At 40.1% G+C, this 25,997-nt stretch overlaps 1 protein-coding gene across 1 annotated transcript in view; it reads left to right on the forward strand.

Moving 5' to 3' along the window:
• Positions 1 to 737: 737 nt before the first annotated feature.
• cbln1 (cerebellin 1 precursor) overlaps positions 738 to 25,997 on the forward strand; it is a 31,796-nt gene continuing 6,536 nt past the window's right edge. Inside the window, exons 1-2 of the mRNA XM_032524171.1 lie at positions 738 to 1,517; positions 2,840 to 2,959. Of these exons, the coding sequence (XP_032380062.1) occupies positions 1,260 to 1,517; positions 2,840 to 2,959 (378 nt within the window). The 5' untranslated portion in view covers positions 738 to 1,259. The remainder of the gene's footprint in view (positions 1,518 to 2,839; positions 2,960 to 25,997) is intronic.

Here is a 25,997-nt window from a genome sequence, read left to right on the forward strand (position 1 = left end):
GCTTATGATGGGTTCACCTGTAAGATACGGGGGGGGGGGGGGGGGGGGGGGGGGGGGGGGGGGGGGAAACATGTGAAGAGAACATGTGAAGGTGTAGAAAACATGTGAAGAGAACGTGTGAAGGTGTAGAAAGATTGACTTTTGTCATAAATAATATAGACTATGCCTATAGATAGAGATAGATAGATAGATAGATAGATAGATAGATAGATAGATAGATAGATAGATAGATAGATAGATAGATTGAGTATGTGTAGACAAGGGAATGGAAAACAAGGAAAGCAGAGAGAGAGAGATATTGAAGAGAGAGAGAGAGAGAGAGAGAGAGAGAGAGAGAGAGGGAGGAAAGATATCATGTGAAGGTGTAGAAAGATGATTTTGTCATAAATAACATAGACATGCCTATAATAGAGATAGATAGATAGGTAGATAGATAGATAAAATATGTGTAGACAAGGAGAGGGAAAACAATGAAAGGAGAGAGATATTGAGAGAGAGGGAGAGAGAGAGAGAGAGAGAGAGAGAGAGATTGTGAGAGAGAGAGAACAGAGAAAGAGGGAGTGAGAGAGAGAGAGAGAGAGAGAGAGAGAGGTGCTTGGTAAAGTGGTGGGGCGGGGAGGGGGGCGGTCGGCACGCAGTGATTGGAAAATATTGAAGACGCGCACGCGCTAATCCGAAGATGGGTCTCAGTTACCAGGGGGAGGGGTCTGTAATGAACAAAAAAAAGAAGGAGTAGGACCAGGGCGGGAGCATCTTGCGCTCGCGCGCCGCGTCCCTTCCTCTCGAGCCTTTTGTGTTTGAAACTCTCATATCTCACATATCAATAATTCAAGCGCGCGCGAGAGAGAGCAGACGGAGCCTCCCCCCCCCCTCTCGTGCGCGCTATGAGTTCTACTGCCTCGTCACTCGTCCAGGGCCCCTCCGCACCGCGCGCGACTCCCGCTTCTTGTGTTTCCAAGTGACAGAAAACCTGCCGAGAAGTAAGAAAAAGAGGTGAACACTGGCGACTCGACCGGAGAAAACGGGGGTAACAAACTGATTTTCAAAAAACAAGGAGAGAAGCTTAAAAATAAACCGTCTGGTTTCCGCTTAAACCGACTGCGAAGGATAAACTGTTTGCGGAGGGCTAATTAAATCCAAGAAAACGGAGTGGGGAACACGGGAACTTCTTCCTATACCTTACTTTTTTAAAAGGGGAATAGACCCGCGGCTTTACAAGGTGTGAATACCACCGAAGAAGTTTACCGTTCTGGTCCGGTATGTTGGCGTTTTGCCTGCTGAGTGCCGTGTGGCTCGCGGCGAGCCCGGCCCGCGCTCAGAACGAGACGGAACCAATCGTCCTGGAGGGGAAGTGCCTAGTGGTGTGCGACTCCAACCCGGCCGCGGACCCCACAGGCACGGCGCTCGGCATCTCGGTGCGCTCGGGCAGCGCCAAAGTGGCGTTCTCCGCAGTCCGCAACACCAACCATGAACCGTCCGAGATGAGCAACCGGACCATGGTCATCTACTTCGACCAGGTAGGAGAAATTAAATAGTCTGTTCCATTCTATTAGATAGCGACAACGACAAAAATAAAAGAAGCAAAGTAAGTTTAAGAGTGTTTTCAGTCAGTCTTGGCAGTGTCAACGTGTTTTTTTTCTGCGACAAATAATGACTAGCCTACCTGCTGAAGGAATGATGTTACATCAGGGAAACATATGAAGTATGTAGTAGTAAGTGTGTGGTAGTGCGTAGCTTATTTCCTGGTGTGCCAGTTGTCAAATTACCCAGAGAAGACAACTTGAGCTACCAGTAGATGGACGAGTCAAATGTCACAGATTTCTTTTTAAAGAGACACCAGAAGCAAACAAAACAAATAGCTAAAATTTGTCCCGGAGCATAGTGTGTTAAAAATGTTAAGCGCTTCTTAAAACCAGGAATCGATGGATAGGCTACAGGCTGCAGTGGCTGGTTATAGCCTAATCGCGCATCTCGTGCACCTCTGGTAATGGACTGTGGTGGACTGCTGCGGGCAGCTCCATTCCAGATAACTAAAAGTGGAGCGGTGTTGAGCCTTTTTTTTCTTCTTCTCCTTTTTTCACAGGCAATACATGTCCAAAGTGGTTGGGAATGTATAGCCTGGTAGACAAGCCTTTTGAATATTTCAACTTTCTGAGCTGACAATACGGGATATGGCAACTAACATCTCGGCAAATAATTTAGTAACGGCAGGTCGCGAGGGCGAGGTCCTACCCGCCTGCCGTTAAAGGTTAATTCTCTCTCAAACTGCCGTTCAATTACACGCCGTAGTCCCCCTCCACCCATAAAACCAGACATATGGCCGCGGAAATGCATAATTAAAAATCACATTTAAAAGATTGATTGAGTTCCCTTTCATTTCCCATAAAGTTTGGAAGTTCCAACAGGGGGGGAAGCCTAGATAAAAGCAGAGAGTTCTTCCACTACTTCAGTGAATCTGAATATGTGGTCCGGGGCCAGAGGGACCCTTTAGAGTCCCCTATCAAAGAATAAGTGAGATCTTAATTTTAATCGGCTATCCTAGAAATGATTCCTAAAAGAAAATGTAAAATGTGGGCTAAATAGGTTTAATTCTCTCCAAGTAAATTAAGACAGGTAAATAGAAAGTAAATTATAAATTTGTGTTTGTTACATGAAAACATTTGAGATTTTCTGCTTTTTAAGATGCGGGCTCTGCCTTTGGTTGGGAAAGCTGTTTGTCAGGATGTCCTTGTAATAAATTACTTATGCACCTCTGTGATCCTGCAGTATGTGCAAATACTATGAAAGACATGGAATTTTATCAATGAAATTTCTTTCTTTCTTTCTTTCTTTCTTTTAGGTTATAGTTAATATTGGGAAAAACTTTGATGAGGAGAGAAGTAATTTCATCGCACCGCGCAAAGGGATTTACAGTTTTAACTTCCACGTAGTGAAAGTCTACAACCGCCAAACTATACAGGTAACGCCTTATTGTGTTTGTAATGTTTGTCTATGTGTGTGTGTATGTGTGTGTGTGTGCATGGACCACACCACGCACCCCACTAATATGCCGTTTTCCCCTCACAAAACTTGAATATCAGCCGCACTGGAAGTCATTTTGTACATGTTTGAGATTTCTTTCCCGGGAGGCAACGATGGAGGCGGGCGTTAATAGATGAAAGCTAGTTGCCCACCACCCATCGGCCAAATCATAAATAATCAATACATGCAGAGAGGACAGAGTCGAATCAAGCGCGTGTAGCCAGCAGGAGGACGGAGTGCTGTGGTGAGCCGCAGCTGCTGCACCTTCAGCACCATGGACAGCGCCGTTTCCTTCTCAGTCTCTTCTCATGAAAAGAGGCATCAGGCTGACTGAGATTTTTGATTATTCAAAAGATTAAAAACATTGAGTACAATTTGAACAGAGCAAACAGACAGACATTTTAATTTTCTCTCTCACACACAACACACTCGCATGGGTTTTATGTAGAAGTAATGAAACAGTTTTCACACACTGCCTGCAGTATGCCCCATCACAACTCTCCTTTCATCCCCTTAACAGCCCGTGTTCACGATGCCTTAGATGCAGTCTCCATATTCTTTTGATGTGTCAAGTGATAAAGTACTTGAACAGTCTTGAGCCCATTTCCAGCATTTAACATGCACGTGATGATGCTTTACAAGCCACACAGCGTTAATTACAATGTATCTCTTACAAATTAAACTGTTGTGTAATTATGCTTTTGGCTCCCCGGGGCTTTGGCATTATGTTTTTCCTACTTATGCTTCATTATTGGAGTCTCAAATTAATTAGCATGGCAGCTGCAGTAACCACAACAACAACAACAAGGAGGGCGGGCGGGCATTGTGTGAGGGGGAAAAGCTATGTCAAGCACGGCGCATACTCACAGTCATCTTTGTGTGACTGAACAGAAACAGACCGTGGCTGGCTAACATGGCACTGAGGTAATTACAGTAAGTCTGTCATACCATGCAGAACACAAATTGTGATAATGCCTGTCACATTACCATTAGTACCAATTTGCTGTGTTCTCAATATGAAACTACAGCAAAGCTATGATATATTGTGATGGACTAAAAAGGAAAACAGAGAAACTGACTTTTACAACGAGACTATTTAAACTAGAGAACAGCACTTTAGTTTAAATTCTCCAAAGCCCTAAACGCTTTTACATAATATTTCAAAAGGGATTTAGAAACTATAGGTTTGTTCTGTGTTCTGTCACGTTTCTGGCATGAAACAGGTGTAGGTTGTCCTCTCTCCTCCAAACATCCAGCCTGTGTGCTGCTCACCCTCAACCTCTTCCACTCATCCTCCCATCCATCCAGCGCATCTGCTGTGTTGAAAACTCCCACTGTTTGATTGCCTTAGAGGCAGCTACTGTGGTGCATGCAGGAGATGAGAGACAGCAGGGAAAGGAGGTAGGGGATGGGATAGAGAAGAACAGGATGAGAGTGAATGTAAAACGGTGACATGGGAGAAGAAAAGATGGAACGAGGGACAGAGGGGAGGGAAGTGAGATGGAGGAGAACAAAAATAAAAGTGCATAGAAAACGGGGAACGGAAATAAAGAGTTTCCATGGAGAGCTGGAAAGGTGGGATTATTGAAGGGAGAGACAGGAGGAATAAGGGAAAAGGAGAGAAAAGAGGGTCACGTCAGAGAAGAACAAAGGATGGATGGGAAGGAAAGAGAGAGACGGTTCAGGCAGGGCGAAGAGAGAGAGATAGCAAGAAAGCCAGACATCATAAGTAACTATTGATCAGTGGATGCTGGGTAGATGTACAAAGGCAAGGAAAAACAGTTAGTTCCATCTCTCATCAGTCCTTTCCTGTACGTAGAGCTGTCTATCTATCTGTGAGGGGTGGGAAAAGTGATGTCAAAAAGCAGCTTCAAAACTACATCACTCTCTTTGCCTATTACATTGAAATTAAATATTGCAAATGAAATACAGCATATTCTCTGATCTAAAGAGAACTCCATCCAACTCATTCTCACCTATGCCTACTACTTCCACTAATGGATAGCGTACTTTCATTCTGTTTTTTCTTCTTAAATCACTTACAATACACATCCAAACACTTCCTTTTGTCACAGGGTTTCAATTTGGGTGCAGGTGTTTACATTTCCTATATGTGACACCACTGTCTATTTTCAATAAAATGGAAACAGATTAATTCTATATCCCTCGGTGAACATGTTGTACCTGGAGCCTGGAATAGAGAGCTCCCAGATCAGAAAGACAAACACATGAGACGCTGGAAGGATAGCAACATTCAATGTGAGGGGCTCTCTAAATAGATGGGCGGGCTTTTAAATCACACGTGTGTTTTTCACTGTTTTTTGGAAAACCATTATACTGTCTATTATGGTATTAGACAGGGTCCTGTTAAAGAAATGCATGGCAACTTAAACAGAATCAAAACACAAGACAGCAGTTATTATTACTAATCATTGTTATGCAGGAGCAGGGCTATAAGGGGGGCACAGCGTGGCACTGGAAATGTGATTGGCCCCTCCTGGTGCCCCCTCCCCCCCCCAGTCCATCGGGCTATAGTGCTGCCAATCTGACGATTTCCAGTGGATCAAAGTACTGTCACTTGGCTGTTTGGCCAGCCCTTGTCACATGACCAATTCATGTTTCTATGATGACCATCCACATTTCTGATACCATGGAACTAGCACTAGACTGAGCCTACAGAAAATGTGTATTGTAATTGGATATACTTTTTTTTTTTTTTTTTCATGTGATATTTTACATAATATTTTATTTAGCAGTATTACATTGTGTTGTTCTATCAAGTCCAATATTTCCAATATCAATCCAATAACCTATATACCAATCAAACACCCTATATTTCTTAACAGATTTCTTGCTGTTCTGATAAAATGAATACCCCCTTACTGATTATTGTCCCTATGAGCCAACCCACTTAAAAAATCCTGTAATTGCCATTGCTGTTATGTTGATATTAGTATTGTCTTTTTGCTTGTTATTATTGTATATATATATATATATATTTTTTTTTAAAACATGGCCTTCTACAGAGCACTGGATCTAAACCTCAGAAAAGATCGTTTACATAAAAAATATATTAGGCCAGGAGATGTAAAGGGAATGGAGAAAAAAACATTCATTGCAATTTACAGTGTGTAAGTGATTGTTTTACAGCAGCAAAATAAAGCCTTGGCTCACAGCAGCTCTGTAGGGGTGAAAGCTACACAAGAAGCACATCTAAAATGCCTCATGCATGTGTGTTAGATCTTTCTGTGACTATCATTTTACCATTGAGAGAAGAAAACCTAGAGGCAAGCTGTTGATAGCACACTGCTGATAGGAGATTTTACCTTTTATCTCATAACCTCATCGGGTTATGAGAACTTATTTCCCATTTTGACCTAGAGCAGCTGCACCTGTCTGCAACAAAGTGGAATCTTTTCAGCTCTTTTAGTACTAGTTTTTGCTTTGGTTTCCAATACACACATTTGTATCCTCTAACTTCGGTCACCGGTCACCATTGTTGCAATGAGATATTACACTCTTGAGAAATATCAAACATGCTCTGTTTTCAAATGCTGTGCCGTTCATTCAGACCAGAAAATACTGCTTCTGTAAAGTTTTGGGAATACTAAGGCCAGAAGATTGCTAGTAATAGTATAATGGTCTAATAAAATGTCAAACTACTACAAATGTGATGGCGTGTATAAATGTATGCTCAGCAGTGTTATAATGCAGTTCATTTTATAAGCAATATATGGTGTTTAACAATGGTAGATATCTATCCTAGACCGTTAACAGCTGCCTAGAGAGTTATAGTAATCATTCTGATGGCACATTTAATTTGTTTTTGTTACTTTTTTATAACATACAAGAACTGAAAGATCAGAAATACTAGTGACTAGCTACATAATTATTAACTTTTTTTTAATTAGCTATAATGACTGTTATGTCATGTGTTATATGAAGCCACCCTCTGTAAAATGGTTGCTGTGCGGTCACAAAGTGCTTACGCCGTATAAGCACCACTTCATTAAAGTGTTGGTGAATTCTGTTTTGAACACACATACACTTTTTAAAGATTGATATGTGTGATGAAGCTCAGCAGAAGCCACATCCCCTCTAGACATCCTTAAATATCATCAAACAGTTTATTTATTATAGTCAGAATTACATTTAGAATATACAGAATTTACTTTTGGGGATCAATAAAGTATTTCGGATTTTGATTTCTGGCTGAACACAAACATGTCAAACCTTGATGTAGCAGGAAACACACATAATTACAATAATGAAATGGTCAAATATAGACCATAGAACTGAATCAGTAAGATTTGTTAAATTGTTAGTACTGTGTTAAAAGTAACATATGGTGTGCCAAACAGACCAATCAGAGTTTTTGGTCCAGAGCATAGTCCTGTCTTCATCAATTCCCAATGTATTTTCCTTATAATAGTATTCAATTTATAAAAGTGGATATTTTTAATTATTAATAATTCATAAAATTAAACTATCAGTAATAAGGTTGGTTTGGTCAGCAATCCCACTACTACCAGCTTAGTAGGCTACTGCTACTTGGAGTGAAGCTGAATGTGTATATTGCTTTTGGCTTGTAGCTATTTTAACCGTTTTGCCATTACTTTTAGCTAAACGTCTGGGCTCGCTTGCTAACTCATTTTCACATGCTCTAGTTGACTTGTTGTGGAGGAAGGTCTGGCTAGTCCACACAACATTCCAGGATGGGAGAGAAACTTGGTCATGTTTATTGGCATGTCTTTGGACCACTAACAATCGTCTTGGGCGGGGCTAAGCCCCAAACGGAGCTTTAAAATAGCCACAGGAAGGAACTTGTTTTGGTGGAACATGTGTACGTTCAAAGGTTTTAGTTGTGCAACAGAAAACTCAGATTGGACAGATAGTCTAGCTAGCTGTCTGGATTTACCCTGCAGAGATCTGAGGAGCAGTTAACCATAGTCCTCAGAAATCCACCGGAGTTTAAAATGTCAACACAAAAATAGCAAAAAGGAAACGGATATCTGAGGAAATATCTGGTGGCACCTGAACAATCCCGGAAATTTTTTCAATTCAGTTGAGCTACATAGAAATCATTCCACGTACCCGCTGGTGTACAAATAATCCTGATTGGTAATCACTGATCTAGAGGACGGAATTCCTGTTTTTACTGCTAAAAAAGTCAAACAACGTATGTTTCAATTACAGCTAAAAACTGGAACTAGGATCAGTGTAATAAAGTGACACATAATTGATTGATTCTAAAAAGTGGATTCAGTGACAAAAACACAACATCCCCAATCATGCATGTAGAAAAGACGTCATAAAAATTATCCATTTATTTACACGTAAATTCTGCCCATTTTCAATAAAATGCTCTGTGATTCCTGTCTTACCAACTAGCAGTCTTTACCAGTGACTTGACCAGTGTCCTCTCAATGGCTAGCAAAGCATTGTGTTACTGGTGTAGGACTTGAGCCACTAAACAGGAGAAGCTCCTTTTTTTACCATAGATGTTGCTCCAAATGTTGCCACTAATGAGAACAGTGTGTAAAGCGGAGGCATTGCACTGTCCAACTCCGTGTCTTTAAGAAACTCTAAGTAATCACACAGCTTTCCCCTGTCACCCTGCAAGTCCTGATCTGAATCCAAGACTTGATATTCAGACCTCAGTCTCCCTAAATCAAAGTGATTGCCAACATAAGAATGGGCTTAACTGAAACAAGGAATGTGGTGTTTAATTGTATGAAATGTATGATGAAAATTAGCAAGCAATTTTGCCCAAGTAAATACAAAGAAATAGGTTGCAATAGTTTGTCGCCTGTAGCTTCGTCAACTTTTTATACTACAAAATCGCTGTCAATCAAAAAGAGATGCAGCCTTTCGACAGACCCTCCAATCATCACGCAGAAGCCCGGCGTCCAGGCCAGCCCACTCCTCCATTCACCCACCGAGACGCTGAGCGTCCGTGGGCCATTAACCCAGCATTTATCCAATGACCGTCTAGTTTCAAAGCACTTTAAAAAACTGTTCAAAGCAGCTCGATTGAAGTCCATGGACGCCAGGCTCTTCAACAGGGAAATGCACTGTGACCCTACGGGAATGTACTGTATGAGGAGGAAATGGAGTCAGTCGTCCTGCCATTTGTAGCTGATTCTGAACAAACTCGTCTTCAAGATGAACGTGTTCTTTTTAGTCAATAAAATGTTAACACCATTGTACATATTTGACCATTATTTTTGATAATTTAGGGGAAGCCAAGCCTCCCTTGCAGTCTTAAAGAAATCTGCACAGCTATGTACTAGCATGAGTGTTTTGAGGGAAGTGAGGGGACAATTTATCATGATGTGTTGCACATGAAAACGTGTGAATCGAATGAGCAGCATTAATTGTGCTTTGAGAGAAAAAAACAGAAATACACCAGTCCTCCGCTACTGGCTCAGACAGTGTTCTTCTTATACAATGGAGATGCGGGGAAATGAGAGCCAAGTCAAAACCACATAAATACACACCTCATCTGTTCCTGTGTTCTCTTGCCTTTGAAAATAGGAAAGAAAAAGGCAGAAGGGAAAAGACTGGATAATGATGTTGGTTAGTAACTTATAGCGACAGTATAGTCTGGGAGTTGTCAGGCCTCACACACAGACACTGTATTTTAGCTGAATTAATTGTAAATTTGTATTTTAGCTGCTTGTGTGTGAGCTTGTTTTAAGGATGAATGCAGTATAGATAATTCTTCTGTGCGAAGGTATGAGTCATTTTCAACCAACAGCATTAGGAATGGAGGAAACTACAAGAACTGTTGGGTCCTTGTAAGTTATGGAGTGTGATCTAAACCTACTGTATCTGTAAAGCGTCTCGAGATAACACTTGTTATGAATTGATAGTATGAATAAAATTGAACTGAATTGAATTTAATTGGAATCCAGGAATGAATGATTAATTTGGGTTGCTTTTTAAAAAGTATTCCAAAAGGTAAAATATAAAAACTCACCTGTCAGTTCTTATTGATTCCTTTGTCTACCATGATATTATAATGGATTTTTTAGGGAGTAGATACGGTGGTGTGACTGGTCCATTCAAATCATCTATTGTCAGACGTTAAAGGATCCTTACTGAAGTATAACAAGTCAGGGTGTTAAGCAGAGATGGATGTAAAGATTCAGAAAGAAATATACTGAATATATTTGACAAAACACGTTTTTCCCAATGGTGTATGTAAATTGAATGCCCTTTATATATACATTCATGCATTATTGATCTAGTGGGAAAGCAGTTTTGTGTCTGTACACCATATTGTGTGGTTTACTTCTTACAGAGATGAAGCCTCTCTTCTTCTGTTTTTACATTGTATGTCATTGGCTGTGCACGCATACACACACACACACACACACACACACACACACACACACACACACACACGCACTGTGAGAATCTGCAGATGCTTGCTTTTCATATTTATCCAACCTGTGCTCAGTCTCATTCAGTTTGGCAGAACATTATAGAAAGCCTCAAAGAGAGGAGAAGGTATTCTTTGAAAATGTATTGTCTTTTAATTGAACAAGATTATTACAAAGACGCAACAAAAGTGAGTCATTAGGACAAAAAGCCTAATCTGAGATTTTGTTGAGAACTCTCAGATTTGATTTTAGTTTTTGCAAGTTCAACATGGATTGTAGGTCGAAAACATCAGAATGAGCAAATACTTTTGTCCTTTTCATTTCTTACAGGTTGAGTCGTTGTTGCCCATAACATGCTAGCATTCTGCTAATGAATGCTGATTGGTCAGTGAAGGACTGATTACGAACGGAGTTCCCGCTTGATGGCATCCAAAGCGGAGCCAGAATGTCAGAGTGAATATTTCGGCGTGGTCTTTAAAACATTAGTAAACCTCTTTCTAGAGGTCTTTCTTTCTGTACTTACAGGGAGAGACTGACCTGTCAGCTATGATGCCTCGAGAGAAAAAAGGAAGTGACTCAGAGCTTGCCGTTAAGCAATATCTCTGGCTGTACGATGTGTCTTACATCATTGACATTTAATAAGGCTTTTTAGGACAAAAAAACAGTGCATTGTCTTAGCCCCCCTTTTCAAATGCAACATTCAAATTACTAGACAAAAATGATATCCTGAGAAAAGTAGATTTTGAGGGGTATAGCTACATAGACCTTTCATTCTGCACATGCCTGTGAGCGCCCTCTAGTGGTAATGCAAGTATTAAGAGAGTGGAACTTCTTCCTTTATTAAAAAATGATCTGCCTAAAGTACCGTTTCACTTAATCACTCGGCTTCGATCAATAATTCAACATAAAATACTTGGTAGAAGTTACACCCTAGACACTTCAGGAAGACAATGCAATACGTCTTCCTGAAGTGTCTTAAGTGAATATAGTATTGCTTGTGAAAGTTAGTGGAAACCTGATTTGAGACAGCTTTCAATATGAGTAGGAGTAAACAGGTTGACATCAGGTTTTTAAGAAAGCCTAACAATGTATAAACAGACATTGAAGGTTGTGCATTTAGTCTAAAAAGAATAGAGAAGTCTTTCAGTTGGTCTGGCACACAAGTCACCCCTGTCCCTATCTGTGTGCTACATCACTAGCTGTGCTAGTAAGACAGAGCTGGACTGAATATTGAAAATCCTGTCTTAGTAGTCTTTCATCAGATTGTCCCTTCAGTTCTGATTGGCCCTCATTTATTAAGCAATTCCAACGCTAATCTAATCTGTGTTCAACAAGACAGTGTTTATCACTCAGTCTTTGTGGTACCTCAACCTCTTGCTTGGACGACTGTTATGCTTAGTTCAATGAGCTACATTTTGTGTTGCCTGACAGTAGTACGGTATGTAGGGGATTTCTGGTTAGGGCTGCATATTGGAAAAAAACAACATTGATATATATATTGCTAATGTATTGCAATATGAAAAAATACTGTAATTTTTTACAAAATGACAGAAAAGCTCAAGTTTGGAAATAGTTCTTGACTACTGAACTGTTCTTGTGTAGCACTTTTCTAACAATTACTCAAACCGCTTTTACATAGTACAAGAACTATTTGCCATTCACACACTGTGGCCCAGGCTGCCGTACAAGGTGCCACCTGCACATCAGATACACACTCACACACATTTAGGCTCCAATGCACAGCATTAGGAGCAACTCAGGGTTCAGTGTCTTGCCCAAGGACACTTCGACATTGGACGGCAGGGCCAGGGATCAAACCCCCAGCCTTCCGATTGGCAGGCGACCGCTCTACCACTGAGCCACAGCCGCCCCTTTTTAATTAAAAAGTAACTTATTTTATGTGAACCATCCAATCTTGAAATTTTATGCTTCACAAACACAAAAGCAAGAGAGCAATGTGACTACTCTTCTGAAGGGATTTTGCTGAGGGAAATTAGGTAGTTAACTACACTGGTTGTCTCACATGACACCATTGTTTTCATATAATACTATTAATCCAGGCTGAAGTCAATGATATTAATAATGCATGCTTGTTGTTTCCTCTAAATTTCAGGTTGTGGTCAACTAGTGGGGCCTGCTTTGTTTGTTTTATACATTGATCAACATTGATTGCGATTGGTGGTTGCCTGTGCAGGCAGAGCCTGAATGTCATGCACTAGCAACACACTCTGTATATCCAAGAACCTTAAATCAGTGTAAATTGCGTTATATCAGATGCAGACTTCTGTTTTTAGCTTTGCGGCTCCAAACTGTTACGTTAGTTAGGACAGACCCCTTGATTCTTAAAGCATAACTCTTGCCAAAATGCAACCTAGGGTCTTTTTGTGACATGGCCCAAGTCAAACTTACTTTTAAAAGCATAATCAGGACGGAAGCGCCACGTTTCAAGGTCCCATGACATGGTGCTTTTTGGATGATTTTGTATAGACCTTAGTGGTCCCTCAATACTGTATCTGAAGTCTCTTTCCCGAAATTCAGCTTTGGTGCAGAATTACAGCCACTAGAGCCAACTTAACCAACTGCCACATTCAATTCAACTCAATTCAATTTTATTTATATAGCGCTAAATCACAACAACAGTTATCTCTTTGCGCTTTTTATAAAAGAGCAGGTCTAGACCTTACTCTGTGATGTTGGAGCGGCTCGTTTGAAAGCCATGATTTGAAATGCCCATCTGAAATTTCATTTTTTTAAAAGGCAAAGCAGGATACTCAGGAATTGGGTTGAACCTATCGCCATTTCTAGGTTCCCCCCAGGCAAGGGGAATGCATGTTAATGTTAAAAAAACTCATAATGGGAAATTTTCATGCCATGGGACCTTTAAGATTTACCGTATTTTCGTTTTCGGTCAAATGGCCTTTTGAAGGGGTACTTCTATGATAGCATCAAAATCACAATTTTTTTAAACACAAAGAAGGCTCAACACCACATGATACTTGCTCTAAGTATCACCAGGGACGCCACACATTAACTCCAGCATTAACAACATTGTTTGTGTACACATGGTTTACTAAAAAGAAGGTTCTGAACAACTCACTTAGCTGTTTTTCCGGTGGCCATCCATCTAGCCAGTAAAAAATAGTTGAGGGAGAAGAGTAATGATGAAAAGCTCCTAAAGCTTAGTTCCATATAAATGCCCAAACAATTTGTTATTTTGTTGTTAGTAAAAAACAATATTGTCCTTGTAGTAGAAAAAAGGAGCCTCATATGAGATATGGAGTCTGTTCATTCGCATTCAGAAATCGATTCTTTTTGACTGACAAGATGGCGGATAGTGTAAACAACAGATGCTAAAGTGAGTTGTTCAAAACCTTTCTTTTTAGTAAACTCTGTGTGCACAAACAATGTTCTCAATGCTGGAGTTCATGTGTGGAGTCCCTGGTGATACTTGGAGCAAAGTCTCATGAGGTGTCATGTTTGTCAGACATAAGGGGAAATACTGGAAGAAAGGAACAGTTTTTTTTCAGATTTTCTGTAATTGCAAAGCTGGTGAAATATGATAAAACTTTGTGAATAGCTGCTGGTAAAAGTATTTGCACCAGTATTGGACAGGCTGTTAAGTTCACTACATCCTGTTTGGTAGAATTGCACCTAAGAAAATATTGCGTGGCTTTCATGGATTAGGGAACATGGGCTTTAGTTGGTCAGCCTGGCCAAGTGATATCAACGTACCGGACATTTCAACAGTGGCAGATGATCATAAAGACAGTTTGACCTCATCCAGTTGGCCCAGAATTGCCATACCTTCCCAGCTGTTCATTGTTCATTATTCATTGTCAGGTTTTATTTTTCATACAGAATGGTAGTGATATACTGTAACTGCAGTCCATTTATCATGTCATACAGTATGGTCAGAATGGTTGGTTCTGATAAAGGAGTTGGACTAAGCTTAGATGGCAGTACAAGTACAGTACAGAGACACAGAAAAATTACAATTGATGAAATATTATTGTATTGAATTTCTATGGAGGGCCATGACGGTTCTCCAGTGCTCAAGCCTGATGTGCAGACAGTCCAACTGCCAGTGTTAAAGTAAGTCACTGGGTCAAGATAACGGAATCAGCAATGGAAAACATCTCTCCGTGCGATCAAAACAACAAACGGAGAAGCTTGGATTACAACACACGCGGCGGGAGTGGGACTTCTTCTATTCTCTGCCAGGACATGAAAACACTTTAGCCTTAGATAGCAAATATTTGTTTGCTGCTATGTTAATGTTCTAAGTGTTGAGTACAGCCCCTTTAAATTAAATTTAAAAAAATCTATCCAAGTACCAATTTGAGTGAACACTTTGTTTACACACTGGCAGGTTGTGACTTCTCTTAAACAATAAGTTAGGAAAAAGGCTGAGAAAACAGTAAATTCACAGTATACTCAATTTCTGCAAAAAGCTCAAAATAAAATACAATTCCAACACATTATGGATACTCTTAGCGTGTTTATAGTAACACATAGGGGCTTGAATACCAAGAGGCCTCACAATACGATATCATCACAATACTTGTGTCACGGTATGGTAATATTGCGTTTTCAAAGATATTGCAATATTCTGCGATATATTGCAATTTATGACCTTTTTTCCAACTTCAGATTATGTCCCCAAAAGGAAACTTTGTCAACATCAGTGTTTGTTTTCAATTGTTGCTGTTTTTCACATACAGCATATAAAAAAATCAATACTTGGCGCCTGTGTATCGATACAGTACTGTCATGGAAAATATTGTTGATACTATGCTGTATTGATTTTTTTCCCCTATCTCTAGTAACAGATGGGAAAATGACACTAGGTGAATGTAAATTATTCTTTCCTTTAAGTTAAAGGCAGGGTTGGTAACTATTTGCAATATAAGGACATACACACCACTTATGGAATGATAACAATAACTTTCACTGTATAGAATGTAAATACATGGTATAGCTGCGTTGGATTTTTTTTGTATTACTTACATTATGTACTTAATCCTGTTATGTAATAGTTATTCTCAGCCCCCTTAGATTGTATTTATTCTCACCGCAGTGGTAATGTAAAATCTCAGTAATTACAAAGCATCTCACTGCTGTAGAGCGTCTTTCAACAAATCATGCACACAAACATCCTATTAATATATTCGGGATATTCAGGCATTATGACATGTCTTCCATTTATGGACTAATTCCATCTCAAACGAGAACAACTGCTTGTTAAAAATTGTTGCAAAACCATGGACCGCTGAGAGTTTTAGGGTGGAAATTGCGTTTCTGGATTGTATTTCTAGGAAGTACCTACTGTGGGTTTCCAAAAGGTGAATTTTCAGCACAGAGCAGAAATCTGAAAGTCAAAAAGCCTTTAGAAATGACTAAATAGACACACCAAGTTGACCTAAATAAAATCTCCTGGCCAGCACAGATGTGTCAGATTCTAATAATGAGAGAGCCTTAAAGCAGGAAAAGCTTTTTTCCAAAAATGCAAAGCCTATTGCTAGAAATAATGCACAATAGTGCTTTATTGATCACTATTTGCCAGCAATCCTGTCAATGAAAGGGAACTGTTTCAGCAGGATACCTATAGTTCAGTGACTCCCAACCAACGTTTTGTTTTTTTTAACAGTAAAAACAGTTCTGTCCTCTAGTATACTTATTATTCTGTTAATTGGAACTACTGATGATGAGTAAAGATCCTGCTGATACTAGCTCAAACATTGCATCGTTCAACAATACAATAAATTATTGACATTAATATTAAAGCTTTATTGTGAAATAACAATAGAAGGTGGTGACTAGTCAGGTTAGTTTTTAGAAGTTTACAATCCGTACAAACAGTAATTTTGTACTATTTTGTTAAATAAGGCCTCTGTGTACCTTTGAGTTTGGTGTTGCCATTTGGTGTAAGAGTATAGTAGACTATTTATACTATATTATATATGTATAATACTACATGATCCATGTATCTTACATCCATTGATAAGTCTTTGTTGGAGTATTGTTGCCACCAACCATCCAATTCCCACTATTAGGAAACCTGGACAGACGCACCATTATGTACGCATTCATCACCACGTCCACGTCTGTGAAGAGAGAGAGAGGGTCGAGGAAAAAAAGTGAGATGGAATAAGAGAAGGAAAGAGAGGTGGCATGTAAGAGATGTAGGGAATGCAAAGGAAACCATCTAACCATGTTAGAAAAGGGAGATGAATCAAAAATAAAACAAGAAGTGGAGAAAGAGAGAGAGACAAAAATATTAGGACAAAAAAAGTATCATTGTCATGTCCAGACAGTCGACTGGACAGGAATTGATGATGCAATAGCAGGATGTCATCATGTTCGTTGGCATTAAGTGCTGCACTGACATGACACGACAGACAACTCCTTTTTTCTTTCAATTTTTTTCTCTCTCCCTTTCAACCTTCTCCTGCCTTCTCATCCCTTTTTCTATCTCTTTTTTCCTCTTTTCATGTATCTTCTCTCTGCCACCTCTTTCTCTGTCTCTCTCTCTCTCCGTTACTCAGCCAGTTAATTGGTGCTCGTGCATTAATGAATGCAGATCGATCCAGGACTGACACGATGCACAACCCTATTATCATGCTGTTATATTTATGGGTGGTAATTGTAAGGGTGTAGTTGACTGTGGGCCTGTGTGTGTGTTTGTGTGTGTGTGTGTGTGTGTGTGTGTGTGTGTGTGTGACCACTGTTTCATCCTTCCAAAGCCACTGTCACAGCTTTATTAGAGCTATACATCACTGGTACACATCATATACTGACCCAGTGTGTGTGTGTGTGTGTGTGTGTGAGAGAAAAATATAGTAATACATGATAAAAAGAGAAGTTTGTGTCCCTTTTAGACTGTTTTCTGTTAATGCTCTGCCAATTTTACATGTTAATCCTATATATAATGTCATTCTAGCAATTTTCTATATTGCTTAGATATGAATGAAAGCTGTCAAGATTATAGAGTCAGATGCAAAGTTATAAAACATTTTTTTTTTTTATCACAGCAGTCATTTTGAAGTAGCAGCTTTAACTTTAAAAGCCTTGTGAGCTACTCTACTTTTGTGGGCAGAAATAAATGACTGGACTTTGGGACAATGCCTAAACTAAGGAACTAGTCTACATGCTCTCTGCGCCATATTTAACAGGGCCGCAGTGCAGTAAACAATCTTTTGTCTTTTATATGATACATACAGTCCAGACATGCTTCTTACATGCCAAAAGCCTAAATTCACACAAGCACCGTGGCTCTGTCTAATAACAGTCCCGTTATGTCTTAACAGAGTCAACGTGCCAAAAGGCCATTATTTGAACTGATTGACGGGCCCAGCAATGTTGTATAATCCTGTTCTGACTGGCACTTATGTAAGCAAGACAACAAGGGAGCTGTTTAAATGGTTAGAAAGAGGGATTGTGTGTGTGAGCAGTGTGTGTTATGTGTAGACGGAGGGACGATATGTGTGTCTGGGGAAGGGGGGAAGGTTTGTAAGTGTGAGTTCCACATGAATGACTTGGCTGAATGGTTGGGCAGGTGACATGGTTGATTTTGTCTACATGGTTTTTGTGTGTGTGTTTGCTTGTGTGTGTATCCGAGCGTAACAGAGTGAGGGATTCTGATTTCTTTTTTTTTTCAGCCATCCCTGTCTCAGTTTGGTAGCATTACATGCACACTGGACAGGAACCATGTCTCCCCCACCCTTTCCCTGTCTCCTCCTTCTGTCTGCCTTACTCTCACTTGTTTAATCCCTCCTCCTATCTATCTATCTATCTATCTATCTATCTATCTATCTGCCAGTGCTTTCTGTTTCCCCTCTCTCCTCCCTTCCTTTTTTGTCATATGTGATCTGATGATCTGGAGGTTAATGAGGCTAACTTGAAGGCTGTGGTTGCACCTCTCTTTACATACATTGTTCTTTTTAGTGTCCGTCATCTGTATTGTAGGATTATTTTGCTCAGCTTGACATTTTGGGTTGGGGGAGGAAGTAGTAGTATTTTTTAGACTGGCCTGCATTACTGTATCTCTTTGTATATATGAATCTGTTTTTTAACTGTATAATAACCGCTAAAGGTTGTAAAGAAATTAGACAAACTAGAAATAAGGTAAAACACATCACAAACCCACCCTCCATCTCATTCACACTTGCTACTAGGGTTGGGCGATGTCCCCGAAATTGATAATGTTTACAGTAATACAGTTGTAATGGACGATGATATTGTTACTATATTTCTTTACATATATTTTTTTCTACTTAAAAACTAATTAAAAATAATAACAAATGAAATTGGAATGGTAGACTGTTATAGGCGTTAATAGCTGTGTGTTTTGGAGCTGTAGCACCCACAGAAAATACTAAGCATCCACGTGTGCCAGTAGCCTACATTCATTTAAAATTAAACACCGCAGTTGTTGCTAAGTGGAGTGCTTGAGCGCTTATCGCGGTTACGAGTCAGATAAACTTCTCATTTCCAATCCTATCTGTATTTGTGAAAAATGGTGAAAGATAGCCTTTGCTTTATTATCTAGTTAACTGGTGTGTGTGTTCGTGTCGGCCGCTGTCCATTTCTTAAGGTTCAGATATACAAACATTTTTTGCCTACTTTTGTTTTGGGCCGTGCGCCCGTGAGCACCCACGGAGGAAAACATAAATCGGCGCCTATGATAGAGGAAGACTGACAGATCTTATATACATGTTATAATTTATTTACAAGACTGTCAAAGGGAGACGGGTATTTTTCTGCCAGAAGCTGCTCTCCCTTCCCTTTGCCTGCCGTGGCCGGTGTGTGTGTGAGTGACAGCCGGGTCAGCGAGCTTGTTATGTTACGCCCGCCGACGGGCAAGCCAGCGACCCCGGCACGCACCGGCCGGCTGTCACATCAGACTGTGGAGCCTCTGAAATCCGACATAGTTGGACCAGATTAGCAATTAGTCATCAATTTTAGTAAAACAACCCATATTTGAGTTGTACGTAGTTGATTTCTCGCATAAAAAAGTCTCAGAAGTGAATTTAGTGATGAAATACCAGACAGGCAATGTATAAAGTTTCCAGTTGTTGCGATGCTTTGCATACCAAGAGACTTCACTTTGAATTTCTGATTGGGCGCGCCAGCAGTCAATGTGGTCGGCCCTGGCCTGACAGGGTCGGGGGGGGGGCGTGGCATCACAATGGTGGCTATCATCATCCATCCATCATCCCTACTTGCTACATTGCCCCTGAAAAGCCTCCACAAAAGAGGTGCCATTGGTTTTAATTGTGCACTTGTTTCCTTCACTCACCTCCCGAGTGTTATCCGCAGCGAGGTCAGTTATTGATGATGGCTGCACTGCAAGATCCACATCTGGTGTTTTGAATGTGTTGAAGTGATTTGCTCTTGTTTCCTTCACTGATTGATGATTCTCGTAAACAGCCCAATATTTCTAATAAATCAAGATAGATCCTAATAAAGCAGTTTTTTTTACTGTAATACACCTTCACAGATTATTGCAATTATATTAAAGTTGGTGCACTTTTATTATTGGTTATCCTCAAAGATTTCAATATTGTGCTGCCCTGCAATATATAGGAGCTGGTGATGAACCAATTTATTTAAACCACTAATTTACACTGCAACTACTTTGTCAAATCGATTCTCCACACATTAGCATGTTCAGTCGAAGATATTACTTCTGTTAGTGCTGTGCAATTAATCAAATATTTAATCTCGATTTGGCTCTTAACGATCATAAAAACAATGTAATCGGGAAAAACGTTTTTTTTGCGCATTACGTTTTCAACCAAACTCTTTTTTTGTTTAGTGTTCAGAATGACACGCACAATTTCACCCTTCCCGAAGGCTAAACTCTCTCAGCCAATAGTCATTGAGGTCCTGTTTGTAGTATCTGGTTGCATTAGAAAATCAAAGTGAATGAAGATGGCGGAGTGATGCGATCTTTCTCGTTCGGTTAGCAAGAAGGGGAGAAATTTCCCAGTTCAAGGTGTTTTCACTGTTGATTTTTTTTAACTTGTTAAAAAATACAACATCTTTCCATTAGTCAATGAGTAATTGTGTTAAATAATCACAATTTCAGTATTGATTTTTCCATAATAAAGCAGCCCTAGCCCGACTGTATTTAAAGCTACAAATACAGTCTGAAAGTGGCTGACTTCGGTGACCTCTTCTCGTCCATGAGTAGTGTTTTTGTCATTGTCTTAAAGGCTTTGACTAATCTGCTCCACACTGCAGAGAAAAGACGGATATGGAGCAGAAGAGGGAGTAAGAAACAGTCAAACTGAAAATGTGGAAATATGAGAGTTATTTTCCCCACAGTATAAGATGAGTTCAGCGGGAGCTAAGTTCAAGTCAGGCAGCCAAAACAAAGCTCTCTAATGGCTCGGCTACTGTACATAAGCATCCTGTAAATAAATAGTAGGTAGGGTATATAATAGTCTATATCAACCACGCTTCACTTCCTGGGTTGGTCGGTTGCCGCCGGAAATTTCACCGGATGTCCCTCATTCGGTCGGATGTCCTGTATCTTCCGCTTTCTTTGTGTTGTTCTAAACTCGGGTTGATGAGGACTAGGGTTAACTGGTCCTCAGATCTCTGCAGTGTAAATCCAGACATCTAGCTAGACTATCTGTCCAGTCTGAGTTTCTGTTGTGTGAGTAAAACAACTTTTGAATGTACACACGTTCCTTCCCAAGGCTACTTAGCAGCGGCACCGTAGCGCTTAACGCTTAAGAAATAAACCAGAGCATGTTTTTGTTCCATCCATGCTGTGTGGACTAGCCAGACCCTCCTCCGCAGCCCTTTGGAAGGCAGGTCTGGCAATGCGAGAATAGGTAAATAATAATATATAAAATACAGCAAAACAGCCTTTATAGAATTTGTCTCTTACGTAAAGGAACAGTTGACCCCAAAATCTAAAATAAATACGGTCCCTCCTGTAGGGCTACGTATCAATCTAGATGGTTTTGTTTAACTCACACCAAAGCCAGTTAGATTGATAAATACCACTATGGGGAAAAGGAACAAAATGTATTTTTGTTTTTGGGTTTTGAACTGTCCCTTTAAGTAACTACATTTATTTTTGCCATGACCTGTGCTGTCCACCCTGATAAATAAAAAAAATTGTTTAAGTACAGTCTGAGTGTTTTCATCAAATTCAAAGGCTGGCTGTTCAGAGCAACACACACACACCACACACACACACACACACACACACACACACACACACCACACACACACACACACACACACACATTCAGTCTAAGTTGCTATGTTCAGTTTGCTATTAAGAGGAGTGCTGACCAAGAGAGCTCTTGACTCTGACAGGTTCTCCATCTCTTGCACAGACACACACACACACACGCACACAACACACACACACACACACACACACACACACACACACACATACTCTCCCTCTCCTGAACATCAGGTAGAATGAGGTGGATAAGTGTATAATTATGGGATGTTTATGACTGTGTTCCATCACTTAGCAACAGTTTTACTATTACTTACTTCAAGGGAGAACGGAAATATTTTGATGTATTAAGAGTTGTGCCTGAACTCAGCGGCACTGTGGGATGATGGAACTTGAAAACCCTGCACGCTGTATAAATAATGGAAGGAAACAAATGCATTGCTCACATACACTGGGTGAAGTCTGAAAGCATTGCTGCTCTAAACTGCTTTAAATCACAGTTAGCTTTTTGTTGTCTTTTATAAAATGGCAATAATAACTACTGCACAGGCATATTTTAAAAGCTTTGTTGTGAGGGAGATCTCTGAGTAACATCTTTAAGATGGATGTCGGTGTGGCCGGGTTGGCTCAGTTTGTAGAGAAGGCCCACATATACATAGACGTTTATGCCTCGACACAGAGGTCCGGGGTACCAGTCAGATCTATGACGATTTCCTGCATGTCTCCCCCCCCCCCTCTCCCTTTTGTTATCTAGCTCCAATGGATGCATCTTTGTAGTGGATGTCCCACAAGCCAATGTTTACAGCAGAAACAGTAGAAAGATTCCAGGTAGTGGACACAACATTATAAACATCTATTCTATCTAATGCAATCCATCCATCCATTCATGCAATCTGATACAGTTTAGCAAGTCTGGGGTCTCCTTTCCTAAATGTAACCATGAGTAAATTATTGTAACCATGACGACTTCAACGAAGTACAGTAGTCATTTTTACCCAACCCCCGTTGTTTCCTTGACAACACCTAACCAAACCGTAGTGTTACAGCCCTGTCTCCTAAAAATAATGTCCCCATACAACTACATTGCATTGTTTACATTGCACGTTAACATCCACCCTGGTCGATGTTACGTAACTTCCTTGAGTTCTGACATGTTACATAACAAGCATTTAGACGCAAAAGTTGAAAACCTTTGTCAATGGACATACTGTAAATCGTGTGATTGGTGAAATGCTCTGGAATTCAATCATTTAGTGTATTTTACTGAAATCATTAGCACCAAAGCAGTATTTATAATCTTAGTGCTCCTGCTATTGAAAAAAAGAAGGGAAAAAAAGGACAAAATTATGATGCTTGCCTACCTGTAGGCTAGGCCGTCCACTCCTGGCTTGTTTATATTTCCCTATTCCGTACATCTTCACAAATCAAGAGGGTTTTTCAAAATTATTAATCCAGGTTATGATTATTGTCCTATAGAGTCCATGCTAATTGTCTGCTAACTGTCTGCTAACTTATTTTGCCGATTACGTTCCATCTGAAATGTTAGGTACGTTCGAGATAAACTGCGCCTTTAAAGTGGACAAGAGCAGGCTGCAGCAGCCGGAGGCGGTGACAAAGATCCCCTGTCAAGTCGGACAGTGTCCAGCTGTTTCCAGCAGCCTCCAGGCAGAACAGGAAGTCACAGCAACACTCACATCCTGTTAGGGCTGATTCCGATTTAATAAAATGTTATCAGACACATGTATCAGCTTGTACAAGTCTCCAGTTGTTTTAATTATGACAGAGTAGCTCTCAAAATGCTCTACATGCAATCTGTTGCTGATGGAAATAAACAACAGGCTGTAGATAATCTGTAATCTGAACAGATTTAGTCTCTCTGATTTCATGTGGTTTGCACAGAATAAGCATTTTAATTGAGATAGCAATTCAAATCCCTCCGATTCAAAAAACAATAAAAAGTTTATATAACACGTCATCATGTTGAATTGATTCTGAATCAGCTGTTAGAGCCGAGAGACAGACGTTTCCCAGCATACCCTGAGTCTGCCTGAGTCTTGCAGCCGGTCTGAAACAAACCAGCGGCTGCCTTGATCTCGTGAGATTACTGTGTGCATGACGTCAGAACAAGTCGGGGTCAAGTCAGACACAGATCTAACCAGCATGCATTGGGCAGCGATCGCCGGTGATTGATTCAGTGCAGATCTGGCTCATCTCGAACAAGCCACATATATTTCTCCATGCCCTGCACCGTGTTGCGTATGTTCAAATTACGTCTGGTTGCTGCCTACAAAATGAAACTATCCCCACCTTTTTCTGTTTAGTTTTCACCCCGGGACAGCCCCCGACGTTCAGCAAGCGCTCCCACTGTGGAGCGTCAATATGCTGTGGCTATCAACATGTCAATCATGGCAATTGTAGCCAATCACATTCCCTTTTCAACTGTATATAGCACGATAGAAACATCCAATGGGAGCCAGTCCAAATCAATTTGCAACAGCCTTAAGTCCCGCCTCCCAGAGCCAGCAGGCAAAATATGTTCAACAGTGTTTGAGTAAAAAGGTTTTGTAAGTTATTTTAAGTCTTTAGTATGTCTTTCTAATAGCATAGAAGTGAGTAAAAGCATTTAGCAAAATTTGGTCGCTAGGAGATGTTTTGGAGAGGTTTTGGGACACCAGTAATACCAAATACTGCAATCACCCTAGCACCCTTTAGGTTAGGACTAGAGTTCTGGAACTTTATAGAGGTATTGTTGACAAGCTGTAGAAGGTATGTGTTGTTGTTCTGCACAGTGTGGCATTTTTGTTGTTTTTAGACTGGACCAAATTACCTACAGTATTTTGAACCATTTGAACTGCTGTAGTGTATGTTGTGTTTTAATCACGTGCTAATCATACACATTTTCAGAAACTAGAAGAATTTAGGTTTCAAATGAAGCATCAATCATGTAGCTTGGCCTTGCAGTTCTTCTGTTATGGGCTGTTCCCTTCGGGAAAGGGAAATAGGTGAAAATCAAGCAAAAAGAGGAGGATTTAAACAGGTTAAAGGCGAGGCAGGTTATTTGTATTGCACAATTCATACACAAGGCAATTACAGAGACATAGAAACACATTGTAAACATAAAGAATACTAGCATTTGATTTGGTCAATTGCCTTATAGATCAACAACAACATTTGAAAAGCTATCCTATGACCCACAGATTGTGGAGATTTAAGGACCGGTGTAATGGGTTCTGATTTTCTGGTGTTACCTTTCAATTACGTTTTGAGGAAAACCCATTTTATCCCGTAATACGTTTGCTTTTGACATATCATTAATACATCTGTAATCAGAGTCTGCGTAGGAAGGGTTAAGGTTGACGAGGGAATCAAACAAACACAGGACTACAGTCTAACCCATAAGGCCGCTGTTTATTTCCCGTGTAAAACCAAAAGTCAACATTGACTAATTTTAAATGACGTACCAAACTTACTTATTTGAACCCTAGCCATGACATTGTCCTAAATCTAACCAAGTAGTTGTGTTTCAATTCAAAACGATAACCACACGTTTTGTTTGATGCTGCTGGTACGAGGACGTGTTGAAACAAACTGGGATAATCTGGGATAGCAAGTTTCCCTCAAAACGTACATTAATTTAAAATTCAGTGCAATTGAACAGTATGGGAACGTCATTTTTTAAGGGACAGGGTTGAGGGTTGTCACTAGAGTTGCAAAGATTAATTGATTAATCGATAGGTTGTCAGTTGTTAACTTAATTGCCAACTATTTTAATATTCAAATACATCTTGCAAGCGTCAATTCACAGGTTAAAACCTTTTTTTTTGTTATTGGCACTCTTCATTCTAATCCCAACCGGCCCGTCAGACACCGCCTACCAAGAGCCTGGGTCTGTCCCAGGTTTCTGCCTAAAAGGAAGTTTTTCCTCGCCCCTGTCGCACTGTTGCTTGCTCTGGAGGAAACTACTAGAACTGTTGGGTCCTAAATTCTGGAGTGTGGTCTAGACCTCCTCTATCTGTAAAGTGTCTAGAGATAACTCTTGTTATGAATTGATACTATAAATAAAATTGAATTGAATTGAATTGAATTGAATTTTCTCAATAGTGACTTCAAAGTAATTTCACACATGTAGTCCAACGTTGTTATAAAACATATCCTGCAAGCTTTGTAACAATTGGACAAACTGCACTTTATTTAAAATGCCTACAACTGATTTGTCAGAAACATTTAATTTTAAGTCAGTGTGATATGTAGCTCAGTCCAGCTCACGGCAATTTGAGAAAAGCAGATGACCAACACAAAAACAATTGCTAAGAAAGGTGCAAGCATCCGATTCTAAGCTCCAATCTTGATTTGTGTCATTCAACATCCAGTTATTGTGC

This window comes from Etheostoma spectabile, chromosome 8 (assembly GCF_008692095.1).
Source record: "Etheostoma spectabile isolate EspeVRDwgs_2016 chromosome 8, UIUC_Espe_1.0, whole genome shotgun sequence".
NCBI classification, from domain to species: domain Eukaryota; kingdom Metazoa; phylum Chordata; class Actinopteri; order Perciformes; family Percidae; genus Etheostoma; species Etheostoma spectabile.